The sequence below is a fragment of the Pleurodeles waltl genome, chromosome 3_1 (assembly GCF_031143425.1).
Source record: "Pleurodeles waltl isolate 20211129_DDA chromosome 3_1, aPleWal1.hap1.20221129, whole genome shotgun sequence".
Taxonomy (NCBI): domain Eukaryota; kingdom Metazoa; phylum Chordata; class Amphibia; order Caudata; family Salamandridae; genus Pleurodeles; species Pleurodeles waltl.
In genome coordinates this window covers 599,218,478-599,241,982 of record NC_090440.1, presented here as the reverse complement: position 1 = coordinate 599,241,982, position 23,505 = coordinate 599,218,478, and the positions used below count along the sequence as shown (strand labels likewise).

At 48.4% G+C, this 23,505-nt stretch overlaps 1 protein-coding gene across 6 annotated transcripts in view; it reads left to right on the top strand.

Annotated features, from left to right (window-relative positions):
* Positions 1-23,505, top strand: part of PPP6R3 (protein phosphatase 6 regulatory subunit 3) — a 1,278,047-nt gene that overhangs the window by 1,169,907 nt on the left and 84,635 nt on the right. For all 6 annotated transcript variants that reach the window (XM_069223039.1, XM_069223035.1, XM_069223038.1 and 3 more), the window contains 2 exons: positions 12,849-12,999; positions 21,391-21,513. In XM_069223039.1, the coding sequence (XP_069079140.1) occupies positions 12,849-12,999; positions 21,391-21,513 (274 nt within the window). The remainder of the gene's footprint in view (positions 1-12,848; positions 13,000-21,390; positions 21,514-23,505) is intronic.

The window sequence follows — 23,505 nt, the reverse complement described above, 5'->3', positions numbered from 1 at the left end:
ACCCCAGGGGTGGTGCCCAGAGCTCCTCCAGAGTGTCCCTGGCGTTAGCCATCTTGGATTCCAAGGTGTGGGGACCCTCTGGAGACCTGAGTGGCCAGTGCCAGCAGGTGATGTCAGAGACCCTCCTGATAGGTGCATACCCTAGTAGGTAGCCAATCCCCCTCTCAGGGCTATTTAGGGTCTCTCCTCTGGGTGTTTCCTCAGATTCGGTTTGCAAGATTCCTCCAGGACCAGCTTCTGACCGTCTGATCACCCGCAGACTGCTCTAGGAACGGATGTAACTGCAACAAAGTATCCAGAACGACTCCTGTGACCTGGAACTTCAGCTGCAGCCAGCATTTGCAACAGTTTCCAAGGTGTGCACCCTTTGAGAACTGCCTGTCTTCACCCTGTGTAGGAGGCTGGACTGGCTTGTAGTGAGTACCAAGGGGTACTTGCACCTTGCACCAGGCCCAGTTATCCCTTATTAGTGTATAGGGTGTCTAGCAGCTTAGGCTGATAGATAATGGTAGCTTAGCAGAGCAGCTTAGGCTGAACTAGGAGACGTGTGAAGCTACTACAGTACCACTTAGTGTCATATGCACAATATCATAAGAAAACACAATACACAGTTATACTAAAAATAAAGGTACTTTATTTTTATGACAATATGCCAAAGTATCTTAGAGTGTACCCTCAGTGAGAGGATAGGAAATATACAAAAGATATATATACACAATAGCAAAAATATGCAGTATAGTCTTAGAAAACAGTGCAAACAATGTATAGTTACAATAGGATGCAATGGGGAAACATAGGGATAGGGGCAACACAAACCATATATTCCAAAAGTGGAATGCGAACCACGAATGGACCCCAAACCTATGTGACCTTGTAGAGGGTCGCTGGGACTATTAGAAAATAGTGAGAGTTAGAAAAATAACCCTCCCCAAGACCCTGAAAAGTGAGTGCAAAGTGCACTAAAGTTCCCCTAAGGACAAAGAAGTCGTGTTAGAGGAATAATGCAGGAAAGACACAAACCAGCAATGCAACAACTGTGGATTTCCAATCTAGGATACCTGTGGAACAAGGGGACCAAGTCCAAAAGTCACAAGCAAGTCGGAGATGGGCAGATGCCCAGGAAATGCCAGCTGCGGGTGCAAAGAAGCTTCGACTGGACAGAAGAAGCTGAGGTTTCTGCAGGAACGAAAAGGGCTAGAGACTTCCCCTTTGGTGGACGGATCCCTCTCGCCTTGGAGAGTCGTGCAGAAGTGTTTTCCCGCCGAAAGGAGTGAGGAAAGGACTTACCTCCACCAAACTTGGGCTGAAGAGTCACTGGACTGTGGGGGTCACTTGGACAGAGTCGCTGGATTCGAGGGACCTCGCTCGTCGTGCTGAGAGGAGACCCAAGGGACCGGTGATGCAGCTTTTTGGTGCCTGCGGTTGCAGGGGGCAGATTCCGTCGACCCACGGGAGATTTCTTCGGAGCTTCTGGTGCAGAGAGGAGGCAGGCTACCCCCACAGCATGCACAAGCAGGAAAACAGTCTAGAAGGCGGCAGGATCAGCGTTACAGAGTTGCAGTAGTCGTCTTTGCTACTATGTTGCAGGTTTGCAGGCTTCCAGCGCGGTCAGCGGTCGTTTCCTTATCAGAAGGTGAAGAGGGAGATGCAGAGGAACTCGGATGAGCTCTTGCATTCGTTATCTCAAGTTTCCCCAGAGACAGAGACCCTAAATAGCCAGAAAAGAGGGTTTGGCTACCTAGGAGAGAGGATAGGCTAGCAACACCTGAAGGAGCCTATCACAAGGAGTCTCTGACGTCACCTGGTGGCACTGGCCACTCAGAGCAGTCCAGTGTGTCAGCAGCACCTCTGTTTCCAAGATGGCAGAGGTCTGGAGCACACTGGAGGAGCTCTGGACACCTCCCAGGGGAGGTGCAGGTCAGGGGAGTGGTCACTCCCCTTTCCTTTGTCCAGTTTCGCGCCAGAGCAGGGGCTAAGGGGTCCCTGAACCGGTGTAGACTGGCTTATGCAGAATTGGGCACATCTGTGCCCAACAAAGCATTTCCAGAGGCTGGGGGAGGCTACTCCTCCCCTGCCTTCACACCATTTTCCAAAGGGAGAGGGTGTCACACCCTCTCTCAGAGGAAGTTCTTTGTTCTGCCGTCCTGGGCCAGGCCTGGCTGGACCCCAGGAGGGCAGCTGCCTGTCTGAGGGGTTGGCAGCAGCAGCAGCTGCAGTGAAACCCCAGGAAGGGCAGTTTGGCAGTACCAGGGTCTGTGCTACAGACCACTGGGATCATGGGATTGTGCCAACTATGCCAGGATGGCATAGAGGGGGCAATTCCATGATCATAGACATGTTACATGGCCATATTCGGAGTTACCATTGTGAAGCTACATATAGGTAGTGACCTATATGTAGTGCACGCGTGTAATGGTGTCCCCGCACTCACAAAGTTCAGGGAATTGGCTCTGAACAATGTGGGGGCACCTTGGCTAGTGCCAGGGTGCCCTCACTCTAAGTAACTTTGCACCTAACCTTTACCAGGTAAAGGTTAGACATATAGGTGACTTATAAGTTACTTAAGTGCAGTGTAAAATGGCTGTGAAATAACGTGGACGTTATTTCACTCAGGCTGCAGTGGCAGGCCTGTGTAAGAATTGTCAGAGCTCCCTATGGGTGGCAAAAGAAATGCTGCAGCCCATAGGGATCTCCTGGAACCCCAATACCCTGGGTACCTCAGTACCATATACTAGGGAATTATAAGGGTGTTCCAGTAAGCCAATGTAAATTGGTAAAATTGGTCACTAGCCTGTTAGTGACAATTTGAAAGTAATGAGAGAGCATAACCACTGAGGTTCTGGTTAGCAGAGCCTCAGTGAGACAGTTAGGCACCACACAGGGAACATATACATGCACACCTATGAGCACTGGGGCCCTGTGTGACAGGGTCCCAGTGACACATACATATAGGCCACAAACCTATGAGCACTGGGGTCCTGACCAGCAGGATCCCAGTGACACATAACAAACATACTGAAAACATAGTGTTTTCACTATGAGCACTGAGGCCTGGCTATCAGGATCCCAGTGAGACAGTGAAAACAGTGACAAACACCCTGACATACACTCACAAACAGGCCAAAAGTGGGGGTAACAAGGCTAGAAAGAGGCTACCTTCTCACACCCTGCACCAGACGAACCGAAGGAATCTCCCGTAGAGTGACGGAGTCACTTCCCTGCTTCTGCAGGCACCCTTCTGCGACAACAAATGGTTCTCTGGGACTCCTCTCCTGATGACAAGCGTGCTCCCTGTTACACAAGTGGTGGACCTAAGTGACCCAAACTGTCCAAAGGTCCAGCTATCCAAATTTGGTGGCGGTAAGAGCTTGCCTCCCGGTGCTGCAACACTACCCATGTGCACTGCATCTTCTGCAGCTCCTTGAGCTTCTGTGCACCTCTTCCAAACGTTCTTCATGCACAGCGTAGCCCAGGTCCCCAGCATTCCATCCTGTGACACACAGCCTCCTGAGTTGTTAGACCTTTCAGTGTAGTGCGTGGCAACTGTACTGTGCATCTTCTTTGTCCCCATGTTCTGGGACTCCCGTGGGTGCTGCCTGGTCTTCTGAGGGCTCCTTTTTGATACGAACTGTGTACTTGCTTGAACCAAGGCTTGCTGGCAAAATCCAGCAACGCAAACAGTCTGCATCCAACAACTCGACGTGGGACATCACCTGCACCAAGCAAGAACCCACAGCCATCTTCTTTGGTGGTTTTCTGTACTTTTCTTCTGACCAGAGAATCCACTTTTGCACCTTCTTCCAGGTTGGCAGGGGCTCCTGTCCTCCTTGGACTCTACTTTGACCTCTGGGCTTGGTCTCCTCTCTCCACAGGTCTTCAGGTCCAGGAATCCATTGTTTGTTGCTTGCAGTGTTGCTTGGTTCTTGCATAATCCTTTATCACAACTTATAGTGTGTCCTGAGGAAACTTGCTGTACTTTACTCCTGCTTTCCTGGGCTCTGGAGTGGGGTACTTCACTTACATTTGGTGTTTCCCTACACTCCCAGCACCCCCTCTACACACTACACTTGCCTAGGGAGGAATTCGACATTTGCATTCCACTATTTTAGTATGTGGTTTGTGTTGCCCCTAGGCCCGTTGCAATTTATTGTATTTTCTACTGTTTGCACTATTCTATGACTGTTTACTTGCCTGATATTGGTTACTATTATATTGTGTATAATACTTACCTTCAGAAGTACTGCCTCTAAGATATTTTTGGCCTTGTGCCACTAAAATAAAGTACCTTTATTTTTGGTAACACTGAGTATTGTCTTTTATTGTGCATAAGTACTGTGTAACTATGGTGGTAATGCAGGAGCTTTGCATGTCTCCTAGTTAAGCCTCAGCTTCTCTGCTACAGCTACCTCTAGTCGGTCTAAGCTGCTAGAGCACTACTACATTTCACTAATAAGGGATAACTGGACCTGGTATAAGGTGTAAGTACCTTAGGTACCCATTACAAACCAGGCCAGCCTCCTACAATCAACACCCGAGAAGTTGTGCCCAGAGCTCCTCCAGATGGCCCTGCCATCTTGAATCCAAGGTGGACAGAGGTCTCAGAGTATCTGAGTAGCCAGGTCAGGCAGGAGACGGCACAGCCCCCTTCTGTTATGTGGTCACCTGGGTAGGTGACTAATCCTCCTTCCAGGGCTATTTAGAGTCTCTATCTTGGGTGGGTCCTCAGATTCGATATGCAAGACTCCAGCAGGACTCCTCTGCAACGTTTACTTTGACTTCTGGCTACTGGAATCGCAACTGGACTCCACAGGAACCTACAATCTGCAGCTACAGCGATGGCTCTGCATCATTGTTTCTCCGTCTCCCTCCAGCAATTGTAACATTTCCCTGGCTCTGCATCCTCTAAGGGCAGCAAGTCTTCAGCCTGCACAAGAAGCAAGAAGGAATCTTCCTTGGAGTGAAGGAGTCTGTTCTCTCCATCCCCAGGCACCAACTGTAATGACGACCGACTGCGTGGATCCTGCATCAAGGATGGTGGTCTGGAGTGGTCCTCTTTGTGTAAGATAAACACTTGCCTTCCCACGCAAGACAGTACCCCCATGCACTGCGTCTCTTGCAGCTACCAAGGCCTGTTGGCATGTCCTCCAAGGGATCTTCAGGCTCCGTGTAGCCCAAGCCCTCAGCATGCTTTCCTGTGAGACACAGCCAGTCCCCTGCATGTGTGGGACCACTCCTCAGGTGTGCTGTGTGGGCATCCCTGCAACTCCTGGTCTCCTTACATGTGGCTCTTCTGTGGTTGCCACATCTTCTTCGGACTCTGCAGTGCTGAGGGTCACCTGCTCCCGACTGACTACAATCCTTCAACTGGCATGGGATGTCGACTGCATCACCCAGGAACTCTTAATCTGCTTCAGGGCTGCTTTCCTGAAGGTCTTCGTCTCACTGTCAACCAACTCCTGCATCCACCGACGGGTGGGTAGTGGCTCATGCTACCACTGGACACTGTGTGATCTCGACTTGTTCACATTCTCTTCCAGGATCCACCTTTGGTTTCTTGCAGTCTTTTCTAGGTCTTGCAATATCCTTTTCTGAATTCCTTTGGGTTGGTTTGGTGAAGACCAGTGGGGGGCACTCTGGTACTTACCTTAGGGGTTTTCTAGTTCCTCTAGCTCCCCTCTACTGATTCCACTTCCTTGGTTGGGGACCAGATATTGGCAGTCCACTTTTTTACAATTTGGTTTGGTTCCCCTCTTCCCCCCTACCAAGGCCTTCAGTATTGCATATTGCTTTTCACTGCTTTCTACTGCTATTTTATGCCTATTTCTGATTGCTACTGTCAATTCAATAGTGTGTTTACTTACCTCCTATTGGATAATTTCTTATGTAGTAATTTGGTATTTGTGTCACTAAAATAAAGTAACTTTTTTTTGTAACACTGTGTGGTTCTTTCAAGTGTAACTATAAGTGGTATTGCATGAGCTTTGCGTGTCTCCTAGATAACCCTTGTGTGCTCATCCACGGCTACCTCTAGAGAGCCTGTATTCAAGACACTGTCTACACTTCACTAATAAGGGGATACCTGGACCTGGCAGAATGTGATAATACCATAGGTGTTCACCACACACCAGGCCAGCTTCCTAAAGCTACTGTACCCGAGGGTGGCAACACCCTTCCTGTGCTCTCACTTCCCCATCTCTATTGTTCCCTCGCCTCCAAAACAAGGTGGAGGATTCTGCAAGGTGGGGGACACTTCAGCTCTAGATTCCTTAGGGAGTGATCCTAGCTGCAGTGGTCACTCCTCCCTGTTTGACCTAATTTTCCCACCTGACCTGCTGCCTCAAGTGGGGCCTCGACGGGAGGGACGGGGCAGGGAGGGTGTCATCTCCACTAGCTGGAGTGCCCTATGGGCACTGTAATAGGCGGCCTGAGCCTTTGAGGCTCACCACTAAACGTTACAGTTCCTGCAGGGGGGTGGTGTGACGCACCTCCACCCAGAGCAGGCCTTGATTTGGACCCCAGAGAGCACAGAGGCTCTTACCCCATGGTGTTAGAAACATGTCTGCTAGTGGCAGGCTGACACAGACTGGTAACCCCTGCACTAAAGGGTGGGGGAAACTACAGGGGGTATCTCTAAGATGCCCTCTGTTTGCATTTTACAATAAATCCAGCACTGGAATCAGTATGGGTTTATTGTGCTAAGAAGTATATTTTTTTTGTGCTAAGAAGTTTGGTACCAAACTTCCCTGTCTTCAGTGAAGCCATCATGGAGCTGTGGAATTTGTAATGGCAAACTTCCAGACCATGTACTTAATATGGCCACATTGCGCTTACAATGCTTAAGAATGCACTTAAACATTGTAGGGGCATATTGCTTATGGGGGTGGTAACAATGCCAAAAGGGGTACTTTCCTACACTCAGTACTCACCTAGGGGAGTTCAAATGATTCTGATGGATGCATCTTTAAGGCACTAGTTGACAACTTGTTGTTTTGCAGCAAAGTACGACCCCTCAGCATGCAACTCCTGTTCCTTAAAGAAAATGAAGGGCATCAGCAAGCAAGACACTAGGCTATTTTTAGCCAAGGCCTCCACTGATAATGCCAGAGTGTTCCCCTTCTCCTTCAAGTAAGTTCACAGAGACCCATCGCTCAAGAACTATTGCCCCACAAAATGTTCTATAGCAAGGCAAAATCCTCTTCCTCCTTGAGAAAACAGTCCCACCCCCAGGGATTGGTAGGACTCTCAATACCAGTCCCTGATGCCAGGCTCTGAACTAGTTATTGGAGCAGATTACCACATTAAAGCTGCTTCAATATTTCCAGTCCAGCTCTGCCAGCGACTCCAGTTCATGGTGTGTTTAGTAGGTACCATCCTTCTTCCTGCCTTTTCTCCACCACAAAGGGTCAGTGACATCCAGGGGATGGTTCTTTCCAGCAAGGGCCAAGGGTTCCAGTCCTGGAAGTACTAAGATTCCTAGGTCTGCTGGCTTCCTGCATTCTCCTAGTCACGCACAGACATTTTAGCTGCCGTGGTGCCTCTGCAGGCAGTGGCTACAGTACTGTGAAGATCTGACTGACTCCACTGTGACCCCCCCACCCCCCACCCAGTGCTGCAGTGAAAGTGGCTTAGAGGAGGAACAAGGTGAACCTGAGCTCTGGGATGACCTTTACTCCACCTCTGGCCATGACAGTGGTAGTGATTGTTTGCTTTACCTTAGGGTGGGAAGCCCATCTGAAGATCAGATGCCAGTGATCTTCACATCAGCCTGTTGGAGCTGGAGGCAATTTGACTGGTCCTTCAGGCGTTCTGTAGGAAAGTACCATCTTGCCTGGCATGTTACCCCCATTTTCTATGTATGTTTTAGCCCCTGTGTTACTGGGATCCTACTAGGCAGGACCCCAGTGCTCATAGTATGTGCCCTGTATGTGTTCCCTGTGTGGTGCCTAACTGTATCACTGAGGCTCTGCTAACCAGAACCTCAGTGTTTATGCTCTCTCTGCTTTCTAAATTTGTCATTGCAGGCTAGTGACTAAATTTACCAATTCTCATTGGCACACTGGTACACCTATATAATTCCCTTGTATATGGTACTCAGGTACCCAAGGTATTGGGGTTCCAGGAGATCCCTACGGGCTGCAGCATTTCTTTTGGCACCCATAGGGAGCTCAGACAATTCTCACACAGACCTGCCACTGCAGCCTGAGTAAAATAACGTCCACGTTATTTCACAGCCATTTTTCACTGCACATAATTAACTTATAAGTCACCTATATGTCTAACCTTCACCTGGTGAAGGTTGTGTGCCAAGTTACTTAGTGTATGGGCACCCTGGCACTAGCCAAGGTGCCCCCACATTGTTCAGGGCAAATTCCCTGAACTTTGTGAGTGCAGGGACACCATTACACACGTGCACTATACACAGGTCACTCACTACCTGTGTATAGCGTTACAATGGCAACTCCGAACATGGCCATGTAACATGTCTAAGATCATGAAATTGTCACCCAATACCATTCTGGTATTGGGGGGGACAATTCCATGATCCCCTGGGTCTCTAGCACAGAACCCGGGTACTGCCAAACTGCCTTTCCGGGGTTTCCAATGCAGCTGCTGCTGCTGCCAACCCCTCAGACAGGATTCTGCCCTCCTGGGGTCCAGGCAGCCCTGGCCCAGGAAGGCAGAACAAAGGATTTCCTCTAAGAGAGGGTGTTACACCCTCTCCCTTTGGAAATAGGTGTGAATGGCTGGGAGGAGTAGCCTCCCCCAGCCTCTGGAAATGCTTTGATGGGCACAGATGGTGCCCATCTCTGCATAAGCCAGTCTACACCGGTTCAGGGATCCCCCAGCCCTGAACTGGCGTGAAACTGGACAAAGGAAAGGGGAGTGACCACTCCCCTGACCAGTACCTCCCAGGGGAGGTGCCCAGAGCTCCTCCAGTGTGTCCCAGACCTCTGCCATCTTGGATTTAGAGGTGTTGGGGGCACACTGGACTGCTCTGAGTGGCCAGTGCCAGCAGGTGACGTCAGAGACCCCCTCTGATAGGCTCTTACCCCTCTTGGTAGCCAATCCTCCTTCCTTGGTAGCCAAACCTCCTTTTCTGGCTATTGAGGGTCTCTGCTCTGGGGTATTCTTCAGATAACGAATGCAAGAGCCCACCAGAGTTCCTCTGCACTTCGCTCTTCGACTTCTGCCAAGGATAGACCGCTGACTGCTCCAGGACGCCTGCAAAACCGCAACAAAGTAGCAAGACGACTACCAGCAACATTGTAGCGCCTCATCCTGCCAGCTTTCTAAACTGTTTCCTGGTGGTGCATGCTCTGAGGGTCATCTGCCTTTACCCTGCACTGGAAGCCAAGAAGAAATCTCCTGTTGGTCGACAGAATCACCAAAAGACTGCATCACCGGTCCACTGGGTCCCCTCTCATCCTGACGAGTGTGGTCCCTGGAACACAGGAACTCTATCCAAGTGACTCCCACAGTCCAGTGATCCTTCAGTCCAAGTTTGGTGGAGGTAAGTCCTTGCCTCCCCACGCTAGACTACAAACCTGTGTACTGCGTGATTTGCAGCTGCTTCAGTTCCTGTGCATTCCTCCAGGACTTCCTTCGTGCACAGCCTAGCCTGGGTCCCCAGCACCCCGTCCTACAGTGCTCAACCCCCTGAGTTGGCCTCTGACGTCGTGACTATGTGACTCTGAGCCAGGTCCGGTTCACAAATCTTCTAAGTGCCTGTTCGGGTACTTCTACGGGTGCTGCCTGTTTCTGTGGGGGCTCTCTGAGTTGCCGAGCGCCCCTTTGTCTCCTCCTCCAAGGGGCGACATCCTGGTCCTTCCAGCAGCACCCAAAAACCTATACTGCGACCCTTGCAGCTAGCAAGGCTTGTTTGCAGTATTTCTGCTTGGGAACACTTCTGCAACCTTCAGCATGCCGTGGGACATCTTCCGTCCAAAGGAGAAGTTCCTAGCTCTCTTTGTTGCTGCAGAATCCTAAGCTTCTTCCATCTGGAGGCAGCTTCCTTACAGCTTCATCCGGGGTTTCCTGGGCTCCTGCCCCCCTCCCGGACACTATCGCGACTCTTGGACTTGGTCCCCTTGCCTTGCAGGTCCTCAGGTCCAGGAATCCGTCTTCAGTGCTTTGCTGGTGTTTGTGGTTCTTGCAGAATCCCCCATCACGACTATTGTGTCCTTTTGGGGTAGTAGGTGTACTTTACTCCTACTTTTTAGGGTCTTGGGGTGGGGTATCTTGTACACCCTGACTGTTTTCTTACAGTTCCAGCGACCCTCTACAAGCTCCCATAGGTCTGGGGCCCATTCGTGATTCGCATTCCACTTTTGGAGTATATGGTTTGTGTTGCCCCTAGACCTATGTTTGCCTATTGTACCCTATTTTTCCACACTGTTTGCATTACTTTTCTGACTCTTACTTTCCTGTTTTGGGTTTGTGTACATATAACTTGTGTATATTACTTACCTTCTTACTGAGGGCACTCACTGAGATACTTGTGGCATATTGTCATAAAAATAAAGTACCTTTATTTTCAGTAACTCTGTGTATTGTGTTTTCTTATGATATTGTGCTATATGATATAAGTGGTATAGTAGGAGCTTTGCATGTCTCCTAGTTCAGCCTAAGCTGCTTTGCCATAGCTACCTTCTATCAGCCTAAGCTGCTAGAATCACCTCTATTCTACTAATAAGGGATAACTGGACCTGGCACAGGGTGTAAGTACTATAAGCCAGGCCAGCCTCCTACACCTTCCTATCCTCCATCCAAGGTTGATCCATCCAGATCTTGATGGACAACACAACAGTGATGTGGTACATGAACAAGCAAGGTAGAGTAGGGTCTCACTTCCTTTCCCTGGAAATGTTAAGCCTTTGGTTTTGAGCACACTGCCAAGGGATTTTGCTCTCAGCCAACCACGTATCAGTGTCTCTAAATCTGAGAGCTAACAGCCTAAGATGGTGTTAGCCTTCCTTCCATGAGTGCCATCTTCTACTGAAGGTAGTCCAGGACATGTTTATTCATTGGGGCACTCCACAGGTGGACTGGTTTGCTTTCTTGGAAAATGCACAGTGCCTGGCATTTCGTCACATTCCGGTACCTGTTGATGGGAGCCTTAGGTGACGCGCTTAAGTTGAGGTGGATTTTTTGCTTGCATTACCAGTTCTCCCCCCCAAATACCCTTGATTTCACATGTTCTCACAAAGATTTGCTAAGACTGGCCCAATACATTCTCAGCACCCCTGAATTGGAGGTGGTTTGCAAACCTCCTAGGCTTCTCCAGGTGTCCCTCTGCACCACTTCCATTTAGGCTGGCCCTTCTCTCCCAATCGAGAAGAATGACACTCAACCCCAGTCATTGAGCCTTCACCTACGTGCTTGGAGATTGAGGGGGGGGGGAAATCAGACACCATTCTGTGAGTGCTTTGTCCCGCCACCAAATCTTTATAGTCAAGCAGTTGGAGTAACTTTGTTACATGGTGTGTGAACAATGTCAACCACTTAACCCTTGCAGGCCAATCTGTCTGGGGTCCTGCTGGACACACTATCTCTTGCTCAGCGGATCAAGCAATGTCAAGAGGTGTTTATCTAACTTGTCTGCATTCCTCTGTGTGCAGAACCAGCCATACCTTTTCAAGTCCCCTATTGTTATGTCTTTTTTTTTTTTTAAGAGGTTTGCGAATGTGCATTCTCCATCCTCCTAAGTTGGGCCCCAGTGATACCCTAATTTAGTTTTGACTTTTCTTATGGGGACTTCATTTGCACCCCTAAATAGTTCTCTCATCTGAGCTAGATTTGCAAACAAGTTATAAGCTCTCAGTTCCTGTCTCCCTTTTACCTCTTTTTATCCAGACAAATTAGTGTTGCGAACCAGGATTGCTTTCCTTCCAGTAGTAAGTAACCCCTTTCCACCTAGGACAGTCAATCACACTCCATGCTTCTATCCTTAATTCCACGAAGGAAGAGGAGCGACTGGATTGGTTGGATCCTAGACAGGTGGTCAACTACAAGCAGGACTGCACCAAAGACATACGAATCGATGACCAGTTATTTGTTAGTTATCACAGTGCTATGAAGGTTAAAGTGGTAGATAAAATAACCCTCTCGAGATGGAACATCCTGTGCATCAAAACCTGCTATGCTTTGACCGAGAGGGAAGGATTCGGGGTCCATTCCACCAGTGCCATATCCACAATTTATGCTTTGGCATGGGATACCCCTACAGAGTTCCGCTAGGCTGCAACATTAGCAACCCTGCACACTTTTGCCAAACACTACTGTCTGGTTTCTAAAGTGTTTGGGTGGGCACTCTGTCAGGGTTGTTCTTTGTGGTGTACGTCTCTAACCATCCATTAAACTTCCTCCAAATGGGGAGGAATCTGCAGGTGGAAGTATCCATCAGAAGAAAGTTAGTTCCCAATGGTAACTATCTTTCTGGTGGATATTCGATCTGCCTGCATTTTCCTCACTGACCTGACAACCTCCCACTTGACAGATGTGTTCTGGAGAAAGTTAATAAGGTTTCACTTTCAGGTTTTTTTTCCGCACTACTCTATCAATGTTGATTTTCACTTGCCTCGAAGGCTGGGAAACCAAGTAATGGAAACTGGTGACTATTCTATAGGTGAGAAATCTGCAGGTAGAGTATCCGCCAGATAGATCATTACTGCAGGTAAATAAACTCTTCCTCCAGAAAGAAGTGAAGTAGTTAGATGAGCTTAGCACCATATTGTTCCTATTCTTCTAAAGGTCTATATACATTATGAAAACAGATTAATTAATAAAATTATCCTTCTGATTTATGATGCAAAATGCCTTATGATGTTCCTAAAATGCTCTTTTTTCAGTATTGGGATCAGTAGCTATGGAGGCAAGCTCTGATGGTGAAGATGAAACAGAAAATGCAGACCAAGTAACCGAGACTGTAATGAATGGTAGTATGAAAGAAACCCTTAGTCTTACGGTGGATGCTAAAACAGAAACTGCTGTTTTTAAAAGGTATGTTCACAATGAAGCACTTTATTGAACACATCAGATTAAGTCATTTCTACTCAAGAGTGTACAAGCAACCTCATAATAGCTCTAAAGATTGATTTATTGTATCAGGCTCATGTAACCTGTTGTTGGTTATTTCCAAGTTAATTTTATGTATATCATTCTTTTTAGGTCTGATGTTTAAGAACAACTCTCTGCCAGATGTTTTATCACCTTTATTTTAAAGTGTGTATCTTTTCCACTGGGCTTCAGAGTCCTAACATAATTCACTTAGTCTTGACCATTTGCGAGTGGGTTTCCTTGTAAAGCATGAGGTGCACTGTTTTCAGTAAATGGCAGGGACTATGGTAAGCCCACAGACCATCTTGTTTTGCATCACAAGCTACCCTTACTCAAAATATGATATAAAAATGTTCTGTATTAGATTATATCTAGTTCTTACAGAAATTCATTTGTATTAGAGAAAGCCTCGTTTGAAAATGTTTTTCACAACTTTTGAAAAACATTATCTGTTAGAGACATGTAGTTGCAGATTCCTTACCATGGAATTTCCCCAGGCGTCAGTCTAGATCCAGAGATTTATCTTGAGCAGTACACTTGTGCACCGTTGGGTATCGTCGATCGGCTCTGGGTCAGCATCGTGCATGGCGGATATGTTGTTGCCGGTCCTATTTAGGCATCACCCTGGTAAGCTGACATCCGTTCTTTTCTTTCTGCGCCATCCAGTGCTGTCCCTCAGTCGTTCTTTGACTGATCTTTTTTCAACTTTTGTCAGAATTCTTTTTAGGTATTTCTACTCCTGGGGCGTCATGGGATGTCTTTTCTTAAGACAGGGTTCTATGCAGGTCCTATCATCGGGCGATGTCTGTGTCGGATCTGCATCTCATTTGCCTTTGGTGTGTGGAGCGCAGCCGTGACCCTAAGTTGTATTCCGAGTGCCAGGCCATAAATCCGAAAGCTTTGAGGGAGAAGTCCCTAAAGCTGATTGTGGCCCGGCGCTCGGCTCCACATAATTCCTGATCTCAGTTGAGAGGAAGGTCTTGAGTTTGATTGCGGAATCCTCCCCAACTTCATCGTCCCACTCCAAGTCCTCTGGACAATGGGGTAAGTCAAGGTGTAAGAAGGCAAAGCATTCCTTGGCTTCACCTCATGTAGGGATCTGAGTTCTGGTTGCAATATCCCCCCAAACATACACTTTTAGGCTGGTTTGTAGATGCAACTTTGACTGAAGTGCACCGGGTTCCTGCTAACCAGGTCCCAGTACCAGTGTCCCTTGACTAAAACAAGACACCTGGTCACTTGATCCCCAAGGGACCAGGCACTTCAGACCCCTGGACATCCCTAGTAAACGGTACCCCTGGTACCTAGGGAATGGGTACTGAATAGGGCCCCTCAGAGCTTCAGTACAACTTGTGCCACTCTGAGGGATCCAGCACTAACCTTATGCAGACTGCCAATGCAGGCTGCATGACAAGGTGCTACCAAAATTAAAAACATGACACAGCACATAGCTTGTGTGCTGTGTCCCTTAAACATTGCATGTAATATATGTAAGTAACCACTCTAGCAGGCCTTACAGCCCTAAGGCAGGGTCCATTATATTACATGTGAGGGCATATCTGTAACCATTTGTTGTACACACAAAGGCAATAAATGAGGAACACACACTCAAAGACTTAACTCCAGGCCAATAGTTTTTATATAGAAAAATACATTTTCTTAATTTATCTTAGAACCACAAGATTCAAGATTTGAAGTAAATACGTAAAATGCAAGGTACTTCACACAGGTAAGTTAGGAACTTTGAATTAGAGCAGTAACCTACACAGTTTTAGTCAAAATGGCAAAAAGCTATTTTAAAAGTGGACAGTGCAAAAATCAACAGTTCTTGGGGGAGGTAAGTAATGGTTTGTTTGTGAGGTAAGTAAGACACTTACAAGTCTCAGTTCCTGGGCATAGGCAGCCCACTGTTGGGAGTTCAAGGCAACCCCAAAGTTACCACACCAGCAGCTCAGGGCCGGTCAGGTGCAGAGGTCAAAGAGGCGCTCAAAACACATAGGCGCCTATGGAGAACCGGGGTGCTCCGGTTCCAGTCTGCCAGCAGGTGAGTACCTGCGTCCTCGGGGGGCAGACCAGGGGGATTTTGTAGAGCACTGGGTGGGGGACACAAGTAGGAACACAAAACACACCCTCAGTGGCACAGGGGTGGCCGGGTGCAGTGTGCAAAGCAGGTGTCGGGTTTTGTATTGGTTTAAATGGAGGGTCCCGGGGGTCACTCTAGCGGTGCTGACAGGCACAGGGGGGAGCTTTTCGGGACAGCCACCACCTGGGCTAAGCAGAGGGTTGCCTGAGGGTCACTCCTGCAGTGAGGTTCGGTTCCTTCAGGTCCTGGGGGCTGCGGGTGCAATGCTTGGTCCATACGTTGGGTCCCTTGCTACAGGCAGTCGCGGTCAGGGGGAGCCTCTGGATTCTCCCTGCAGGCGTCACTGTGGGGGGTGCAGGGGGGTCGTCTCGGGCTACTTACTGGGTCGCAGTCACTGTGGAGTCCTCCCTGTGGTGTTGGTTCTCTTGATCCCGAGCCAGGGGCGTCTGGTGCAGTGTGTGAAGTCTCACGCTTCCAGCGGGAAGAATGAAGTTCTTTAAAGTTCAAAAGTTGTTGTTGAAATTGAGCAGAGCCGCTGCTCATGGGAATTTCCTGTAGTCCAGGGCAGTCCTCGGAGGGTTCAGAGGTCGCTGGTCCCTGTCGGATGACTCGCTGGTTGCAGGTTTTCGAGTCAGGAGTTAGGCCGGTAGGGCTGGGGCCAAAGCAACAGTTGTCTTCCGTCTTCTCTGCAGGGCTTGTAGGTCAGCAGTCCTCCTTTCTTCAGGTTGCAGGAATCTGATTTCCTGGGTTCTTGGGTGCACCTAAATCCTAAATTTAGGGGTGTGTTTAGATCTGGGAGGTCAGTAGCCAATGCCTACTGTCCTTGAGGGTGGCTACACCCTCTTTGTTCCTCCTCCCTGTGAGGTGGGGGACACATCCCTAATCCTATTGGGGGAATCCTCCAAAACTAAGATGAAGGACTTCTAAAGGCAGGTGTTACCTCAGCTCGGGGCACCTTACTGGCTGTCCTGACTGGTGGGTGGCTCCTCTTTGTTTTTCTAATTATCTCCTCCAGCCTTGCCGCCAAAGTGGGGGCAGTGGCTGGAGGGGCGGGCATCTCTACTAGCTGGGATGCCCTGTGACCCTGTAACAAAGGGGGTGAGCCTTTGAGGCTCACAGCCAGGTGTTACAGTTCCTTCAGGGGGAGGTGAGAAGCACCTCCACCCAGTGCAGGCTTTTTTTCCTGGCCACAGAGTGACAAAGGCACTCTCCCCATGTGGCCAGCAACTCGTCTGGTTGTGCCAGGCTGGCAGAAACTGGTCAGCCCCACACTAGAAGTCTGGTATTCAGGGGGCATCGCTAAGATACCCTCTGGGTGCTTTGTTAAATAGGTTCCACACTGGCATCAGTGTGCATTTATTGTGCTGAGAAGTTTGATACCAAACTTCCCAGTTTTCAGTGTAGCCATTATGGAACAGTGGAGTTCGTGTTTGGCAAACTCCCAAACCATATACTCTTATGGCTACTTAGACACTGTAGGGGCATAGTGCTCATGCACATATGCCCTCACCTGTGGTATAGTGCACCCTGCCTTAGGGCTGTAAGGCCTATTAGAGGGGTGACTTACCTATGCTACAGGCAGCGTGAGGGTGGCATGGCACCCCGAGGGGTGTGCCATGTCGACTTAGTCATTTTCTCCCCACCAGCACACACAAGCTGTGAGGCAATGTGCATGTGCTGAGTGAGGGGTCCGCAGGGTGGCATAAGACATGCTTCAGCCCTTAGATACCTTCCCTGGCGTCAGGGCCCTTGGTACCAAGGGTACCAGTTACACAGGACTTATCTGAGTGCCAGGGCTGTGCCAATTGTGGAAGCAAAGGGTCAGATTTAGGGAAAGAACACTGGTGCTGGGGCCTGGTTAGCAGGGTCCCAGCACACTTTCAATCAAAACTTGGCATCAGCAAAGGCAAAAAGTCAGGGGGTAACCATGCCAAGGAGGCATTTCCTTACTGTAGGAAAGTACTATCTTGCCTGGCATGTTACCCCCATATTTCACTGTATATATGTTGTTTTAGTGTATGTGGCACTGGGACCCTGCCAGCCAGGGCCCCAGTGCTCATAAGTGTGCCCTGTATGTGTTCCCTGTGTGATGACTAAATGTCTCACTGAGGCTCTGCTAACCAGAACCTCAGTGGTTATGCTCTCTCTGAACCTCAGTGGTTATGCTCTCTCTGCTTTCTAAATAGTCACTAACAGGCTAGTGACCAATTTCACCAATTCACATTGGCATACTGAAACATCCTTATAATTCCCTAGTATATGGTACTGAGGTACCCAGGGTGTTGCGGTTCCAGGAGATCCCTATGGGCTGCAGCATTTCTTTTGCCACCCATAGGGAGCTCTGACAATTCTTACACAGGCCTGCCACTGCAGCCTGAGTGAAATAACGTCCACGTTATTTCACAGCCATTTACCACTGCACTTAAGTAACTTATGAGTCACCTATATGTCTAACCTTCACCTGGTGAAGGTTGGGTGCTAAGTTACTTAGTGTGTGGGCACCCTGGCACTAGCCAAGGTGCCCCCAAATCGTTCAGGGCAAATTCCTCGGACTTTGTGAGTGCGGGGACACCATTTCACACGTGCACTATACATAGGTCACTACCTTTGTATAGCGTCACAATGGTAACTCCGAACATGGCCATGTAACATGTCTAAGATCATGGAATTGTCACCCCAATGCAATTCCATGATCCCCCGAGTCTCTAGCACAGACCCGGGTACTGCCAACCTGCTTTCCCCGGGGTTTCACTGCAGCTGCTGCTGCTGTCAACCCCTCAGACAGGTTTCTGCTCTCCTGGGGTCCAGCCAGGCTTGGCCCAGGAAGGCAGAACAAAGGACTTCCTCAGAGAGAGGGTGTTACACCCTCTCCCCTTGGAAAAAGGTGTCAGGGCTGGGGAGGAGTAGCCTCCCCCAGCCTCTGGAAATTCTTTGATGGGCATAGATGGTGCCCATCTCTGCATAAGCCAGTCTACACCGGTTCAGGGATCCCCCAGCCCTGCTCTGGCGCACAACTGGACAAAGAAAAGGGGAGTGACCACCCCCCTGACCTGCACCTCCCAGGGGAGGTGCCCAGAGCTCCTCCAGCGTGCCCCAGACCTCTGCCATCTTGGATTCAGAGGTGTGCTGGCACACTGGACTGCTCTGAGTGGCCGGGGCCAGCAGGTGACGTCAGAGACTCCTTCTGATAGGCTCTTACCTGTGTTACTAGCCTATCCTTCTTCCTAGGTAGCCAAACCTCGTTTTCTGGCTATTTAGGGTCTCTGCTTTGGGGAATTCTTCAGATACCGAATGCAAGAGCTCACCAGAGTTCCCCTGCATCTCTCTCTTCACCTTCTGCCAAAGGATCGACCGCTGACTGCTCAGGACGCCTGCAAAACCGCAACAAAGTAGCAAAGACGACTACTGCAACCTTGTATCACTTATCCTGCCGCCTTCTCAACTGTTTCCTGGTGGTGCATGCTCAGGAGGTAGCCTGCCTCCTTTCTGCACCAGGAGCTCTGAAGAAATCTCCCGTGGGACAACGAAATCTTCCCCCGCAACAGCAGGCAACAAAAGACTGCATCACCGGTCCTCTGGGTCCCCTCTCAGCACGACGAGCGTGGTCCCTGGAACTCAGCAACTCTGTCCAAGTGACTCCCACAGTCCAGTGACTCTTCAGTCCAAGTTTGGTGGAGGTAAGTCCTTGCCTCCCCACGCTAGACTGCATTGCTGGGTACTGCGTGATTTGCAGCTGCTCCGGCTCCTGTGCACTCTTCCAGGATTTCCTTCGTGCACAGCCAAGCCTGGGTCCCCGACACTCTAACCTGCAGTGCACAACCTTCTAAGTTGTCCTCCGGCGTTGTGGGACTCCCTTTTGTGTCTTCGGGTGGACTCTGGTTCACTCCTCTTCCAAGTGCCTGTTCCGGTACTTCTGCGGGTGCTGCCTGCTTCTGTGAGGGTTCCCTGACTTGTTGGGCGCCCCCTCTGTCTCCTCATCCAAGTGGCGAGATCCTGGTCCCTCCTGGGCCACAGCCGCATCCAAAAACCCTAACCGCGACCCTTGAAGCTAGCAAGGCTTGTTGGCTGTCTTTCCGCGTGGGAACACTTCTGCAAGCTTCTTCACGACGTGGGACATCCATCCTCCAAAGGGGAAGTTGCTAGCCCTCTTCGTTCTTGCAGAATCCACAGCTTCTACCATCCGGTGGCAGCTTATTTGCACCCTCAGCTGGCATTTCCTGGGCATCTGCCCACTCTCGACATTGTCGCGACTCTTGGACTTGGTCCCCTTGTTCCACAGGTACTCAGGTCCGGAAATCCACTGTTGTTGCTTTGCTGGTGTTGGTCTTCCTTGCAGAAACCCCCTATCACGACTTCTATGCTCTCTGGGGGTTATAGGTGCACTTTACACCTACTTTTCAGGGCCTTGGGGTGGGCTATTTTTCTAAACCTCACTGTTTTCTTCCAGTGCCAGCGACCCTCTACACGCTCACATAGGTTTGGGGTCCATTCATGATTCGCATTCCACTTTTGGAGTATATGGTTTGTGTTGCCCCTATACCTATGTGCTCCTATTGCAATCTACTGTAACTTTACATTGCTTGCATTACTTCCTTTTGCTATTACTGCATATTTTTGGTATTGTGTACATATATCTTGTGTATATTTGGCATCCTCATACTGAGGGTACTCACTGAGATACTTTTGGCATATTGTCATAAAAATATAGTACCTTTATTTTTAGTATTTCTGTGTATTGTGTTTTCTTATGATATTGTGCATATGACACCAGTGGTATAGTAGGAGCTTTGCATGTCTCCTAATTCAGCCTAAGCTGCTCTGCTATAGCTACCTTCTATCAGCCTAAGCTGCTAGAAACACCTCTTCTACACTAAGGGATAACTGGACCTGGTACAGAGTGTAAGTACCCCTTGGTACCCACTACAAGCCAGGACAACTTCCTACACTTACATCTTCTTTTTCGGGTCTTCTTCTCTCAGGATCCACCTTTGGTTTCATCCAGTCTTGCTTGGGCCATGCACAGTCCTTTTCCAAAGTTCACCTGTGGGTTTGAGGGGAAACCAGGTACTTACTTCTCTCCTGGTCGCTGGGGGGGGCACCCTGGTACCTTTTTGGGGTTCCTAGTTCCTCCAGCTCCTCTGCTACAGATTCCACTTTCTTGGGTGGGGGGGACTGACTTTCGCATTCCAGTTAGTATATGGTTTGGTCTCCCCCTTTGCAGGCCCACCTCAAGGGATGGTATTGCTTGGGTATCTATTCTAAGGTAAGGGATCTGCAACTTGATGTCTCTATCAGATGGTCAGGTTACTTACCTTTGGTAATGCCTTACCTGATAGAGACAATATCTAGTTGCAGATTCCTTACTGACCCACCCATCCTCCCTGCTCTGCAAAGTGATTATTAGGGACTCATTTTCAGGGCCCTAGATTTGATGTGCCAGTGGTCATTGTTCTTCATGGCTCTGCCCATCTGGCGTGGAAAGTTGTGAACAGCAACTGACGGCGTGCTGGGGTGGCACGTGTATAGGACCCTCGATATCTTGTCCTGTGCGCACGATGCCGATGACTGACATGGAGCCGATAGACGCCACCTAATGTGACGCAGGGGTACTGCTGGAGAAAAATCTCCAGGTCCAGACTGAAGCCTGGGGAAATTCTAAGGTAAGAAATCTGCAACTAGATAGTGACTCTACCAGATAAGGTGTTTCCGAAGGTAAGTAACTTTTCCAATAACAGTTTACAAAACTGTCATTTGGAGGGAAAGAATTGAGTGAGATTAAAAAAGAAAAACGAAAACGTATGCAACTCTTAACTATTGTATGGATCTTTCTAATCTGTGAATAGAATTAGTCTTTCTTAAAATATACCTACATTTCTTTTTTTATTGCTAACTGTTGGCGTCAGAGTGTTGAAATCCTATCGGTATGTACAATGGACTTTTTAATGAGGCTCTACATAATCACTCCAATCCTCAATGCATTTTCGCAGTTATGTGGCCATCAAGCATTGTTTATTTTCAGTGTCAATTCCTTCTCTGGACGTTCTAGCTTATTCTTTCCAAGGTGGATGTTTTCACCTGCCACATGCTTTATTTCCAAACCAGTTTTCTGTTTCATGCAGTCCATCAGCATGTTGCATTTCTCCTCCACCCTACTTGCACCCTCCAAAAAGTCCTTAGAACTCTCCATACCACCCCTTTCACCCTACCAAACGTAACCGCTAATAATAAATCTTTTGTGTGTTCTTTTCCAGTGAAGATGGAAAATTGTCTACCTCTCAAGATGTTGTTTGTAAATATGTGGTGGTGGAGAACTCTGAAGCTGCTGTGCATAATCCTCCTACTGCACAGTGTAGTGCCAGCAGTCAGGAGCAAAGGTAAAATAAGTTACGGAAATTATAATTGAAATGCTTGCTTAGATACCTTTTTATTTTGAACATTGCATGTTATTGGTCTCACTAATCCTTAAAATGCATTCTAAATGAAATAAAGACCCCTCTGGTCATAAATCTAGTGCCTAGTATATCCATAAAACTCAAAAGTCTGAATGCATACTGGCCTAATACATAAGCCCATTTGTGCTGGGAAGTTCAGTTTCAATGTACATATGGCTTGAGCTACAAGTGTAAATTCACTTTTGAAAACTCCCAAAACACAAATTTGTACTCCTAAAATGATTTAGCCCTAGGATTTGCAACTGAATAGTGTAATATTAAGCAAGAATACTCCTAGAAGGAGGGAGTGGGTACTCCAGTATGCAGATGCCCCGGAAGGTTTATACATGCCTTATTACTTACAGGCTAGTGCATATTCATAAATTCCTCCCCAAAATGTTCTTTGTGGGAAAGTCACTCTTTTTGATATGGGTACCCCACTTCTTGCCTGTTTGTCAGTGTGCTTAGACTGTTTTCATTGGGATCCTGCTCAGCAAGAACCCAGTGTAGGAAGTTGGCTCTGTATATATTATCTCAGTGAGAGATAATGTACACAGGGTCCAAGGGTTCCCATTAGAGGTTGATAGTGGCAAAATTAGATAATAGTAATGCTCTATTTTGTGGTTGTGTGGTCGGGCAGAAGGCTTATCAGAGGGTAGTGTTAAGCATTTGTTGTACACACACAGGCATTAAATGAGGAACACACACTCAAAGACTTAACTCCAGGTCAATAGGCTTTTATATAGAAAATATATTTTCTTTAATTTATTTTAGAACCACAAGATTCTAATTTGAGGGAAGTACATCAAATGCAAGGTACTTCGCACTGGTAAGTTTAGACCTTTGATTTAAAACGGTAGTACACACAGTTTTGGATAAAACGGACACAGTGCACAAATCAACAGTTCCAGGGGGAGGTAAGATTTGGGTAGTTTTTGTAGGTAACTAAAGCACTTACACAGTCAGTCTCCTGGGCATAGGCAGCACACTGTTGAGGGTTCAAGGCAACCCCAAAGCCACAGCACCAGCAATACAGGGCCGGTCAGGTGCAGAGGTCAAAGGAGGGCCAAAAACACACAGGCGCCTATGGAGAACAGGGGTACTCCGGTCCTAGTCTGCTTACAGTTAACTATCTGCGTCCTCGGGGGGCAGACCAGGGGTTTTTTGTAGAGCACTTGTGTGAGAAGGTAGCCTCTTTCTAGCCTTGTTACCCCCACTTTTGGCCTGTTTGTGAGTGTATGTCAGGGTGTTTTGTCACTGTTTTCACTGTCTCACTGGGAACCTGATAGCCAGGCCTCAGTGCTCATAGTGAAAACACCATGTTTTCAGTATGGTTGTTATGTGTCACTGGGATCCTGCTAGTCAGGACCCCAGTGCTCATAGGTTTGTGGCCTATATGTATGTGTCACTGGGACCCTGTCACATAGGGCCCCAGTGCTCATAGGTGTGCATGTATATGTTCCCTGTGTGGTGCCTAACTGTCTCACTGAGGCTCTGCTAACCAGAACCTCAGTGGTGATGCTCTCTCATTACTTTCAAATTGTCACTAACAGGCTAGTGACCATTTTTACCAATTTACATTGGCTTACTGGAACACCCTTATAATTCCCTAGTATATGGTACTGAGGTACCCAGGGTATTGGGGTTCCAGGAGATCCCTATGGGCTGCAGCATTTCTTTTGCCACCCATAGGGAGCTCTGACAATTCTTACACAGGCCTGCCACTGCAGCCTGAGTGAAATAACGTCCACGTTATTTCACAGCCATTTTACACTGCACTTAAGTAACTTATAAGTCACCTATATGTCTAACCTTTACCTGGTAAAGGTTAGGTGCAAAGTTACTTAGTGTGAGGGCACCCTGGCACTAGCCAAGGTGCCCCCACATTGTTCAGAGCCAATTCCCTGAACTTTGTGAGTGCGGGGACACCATTAC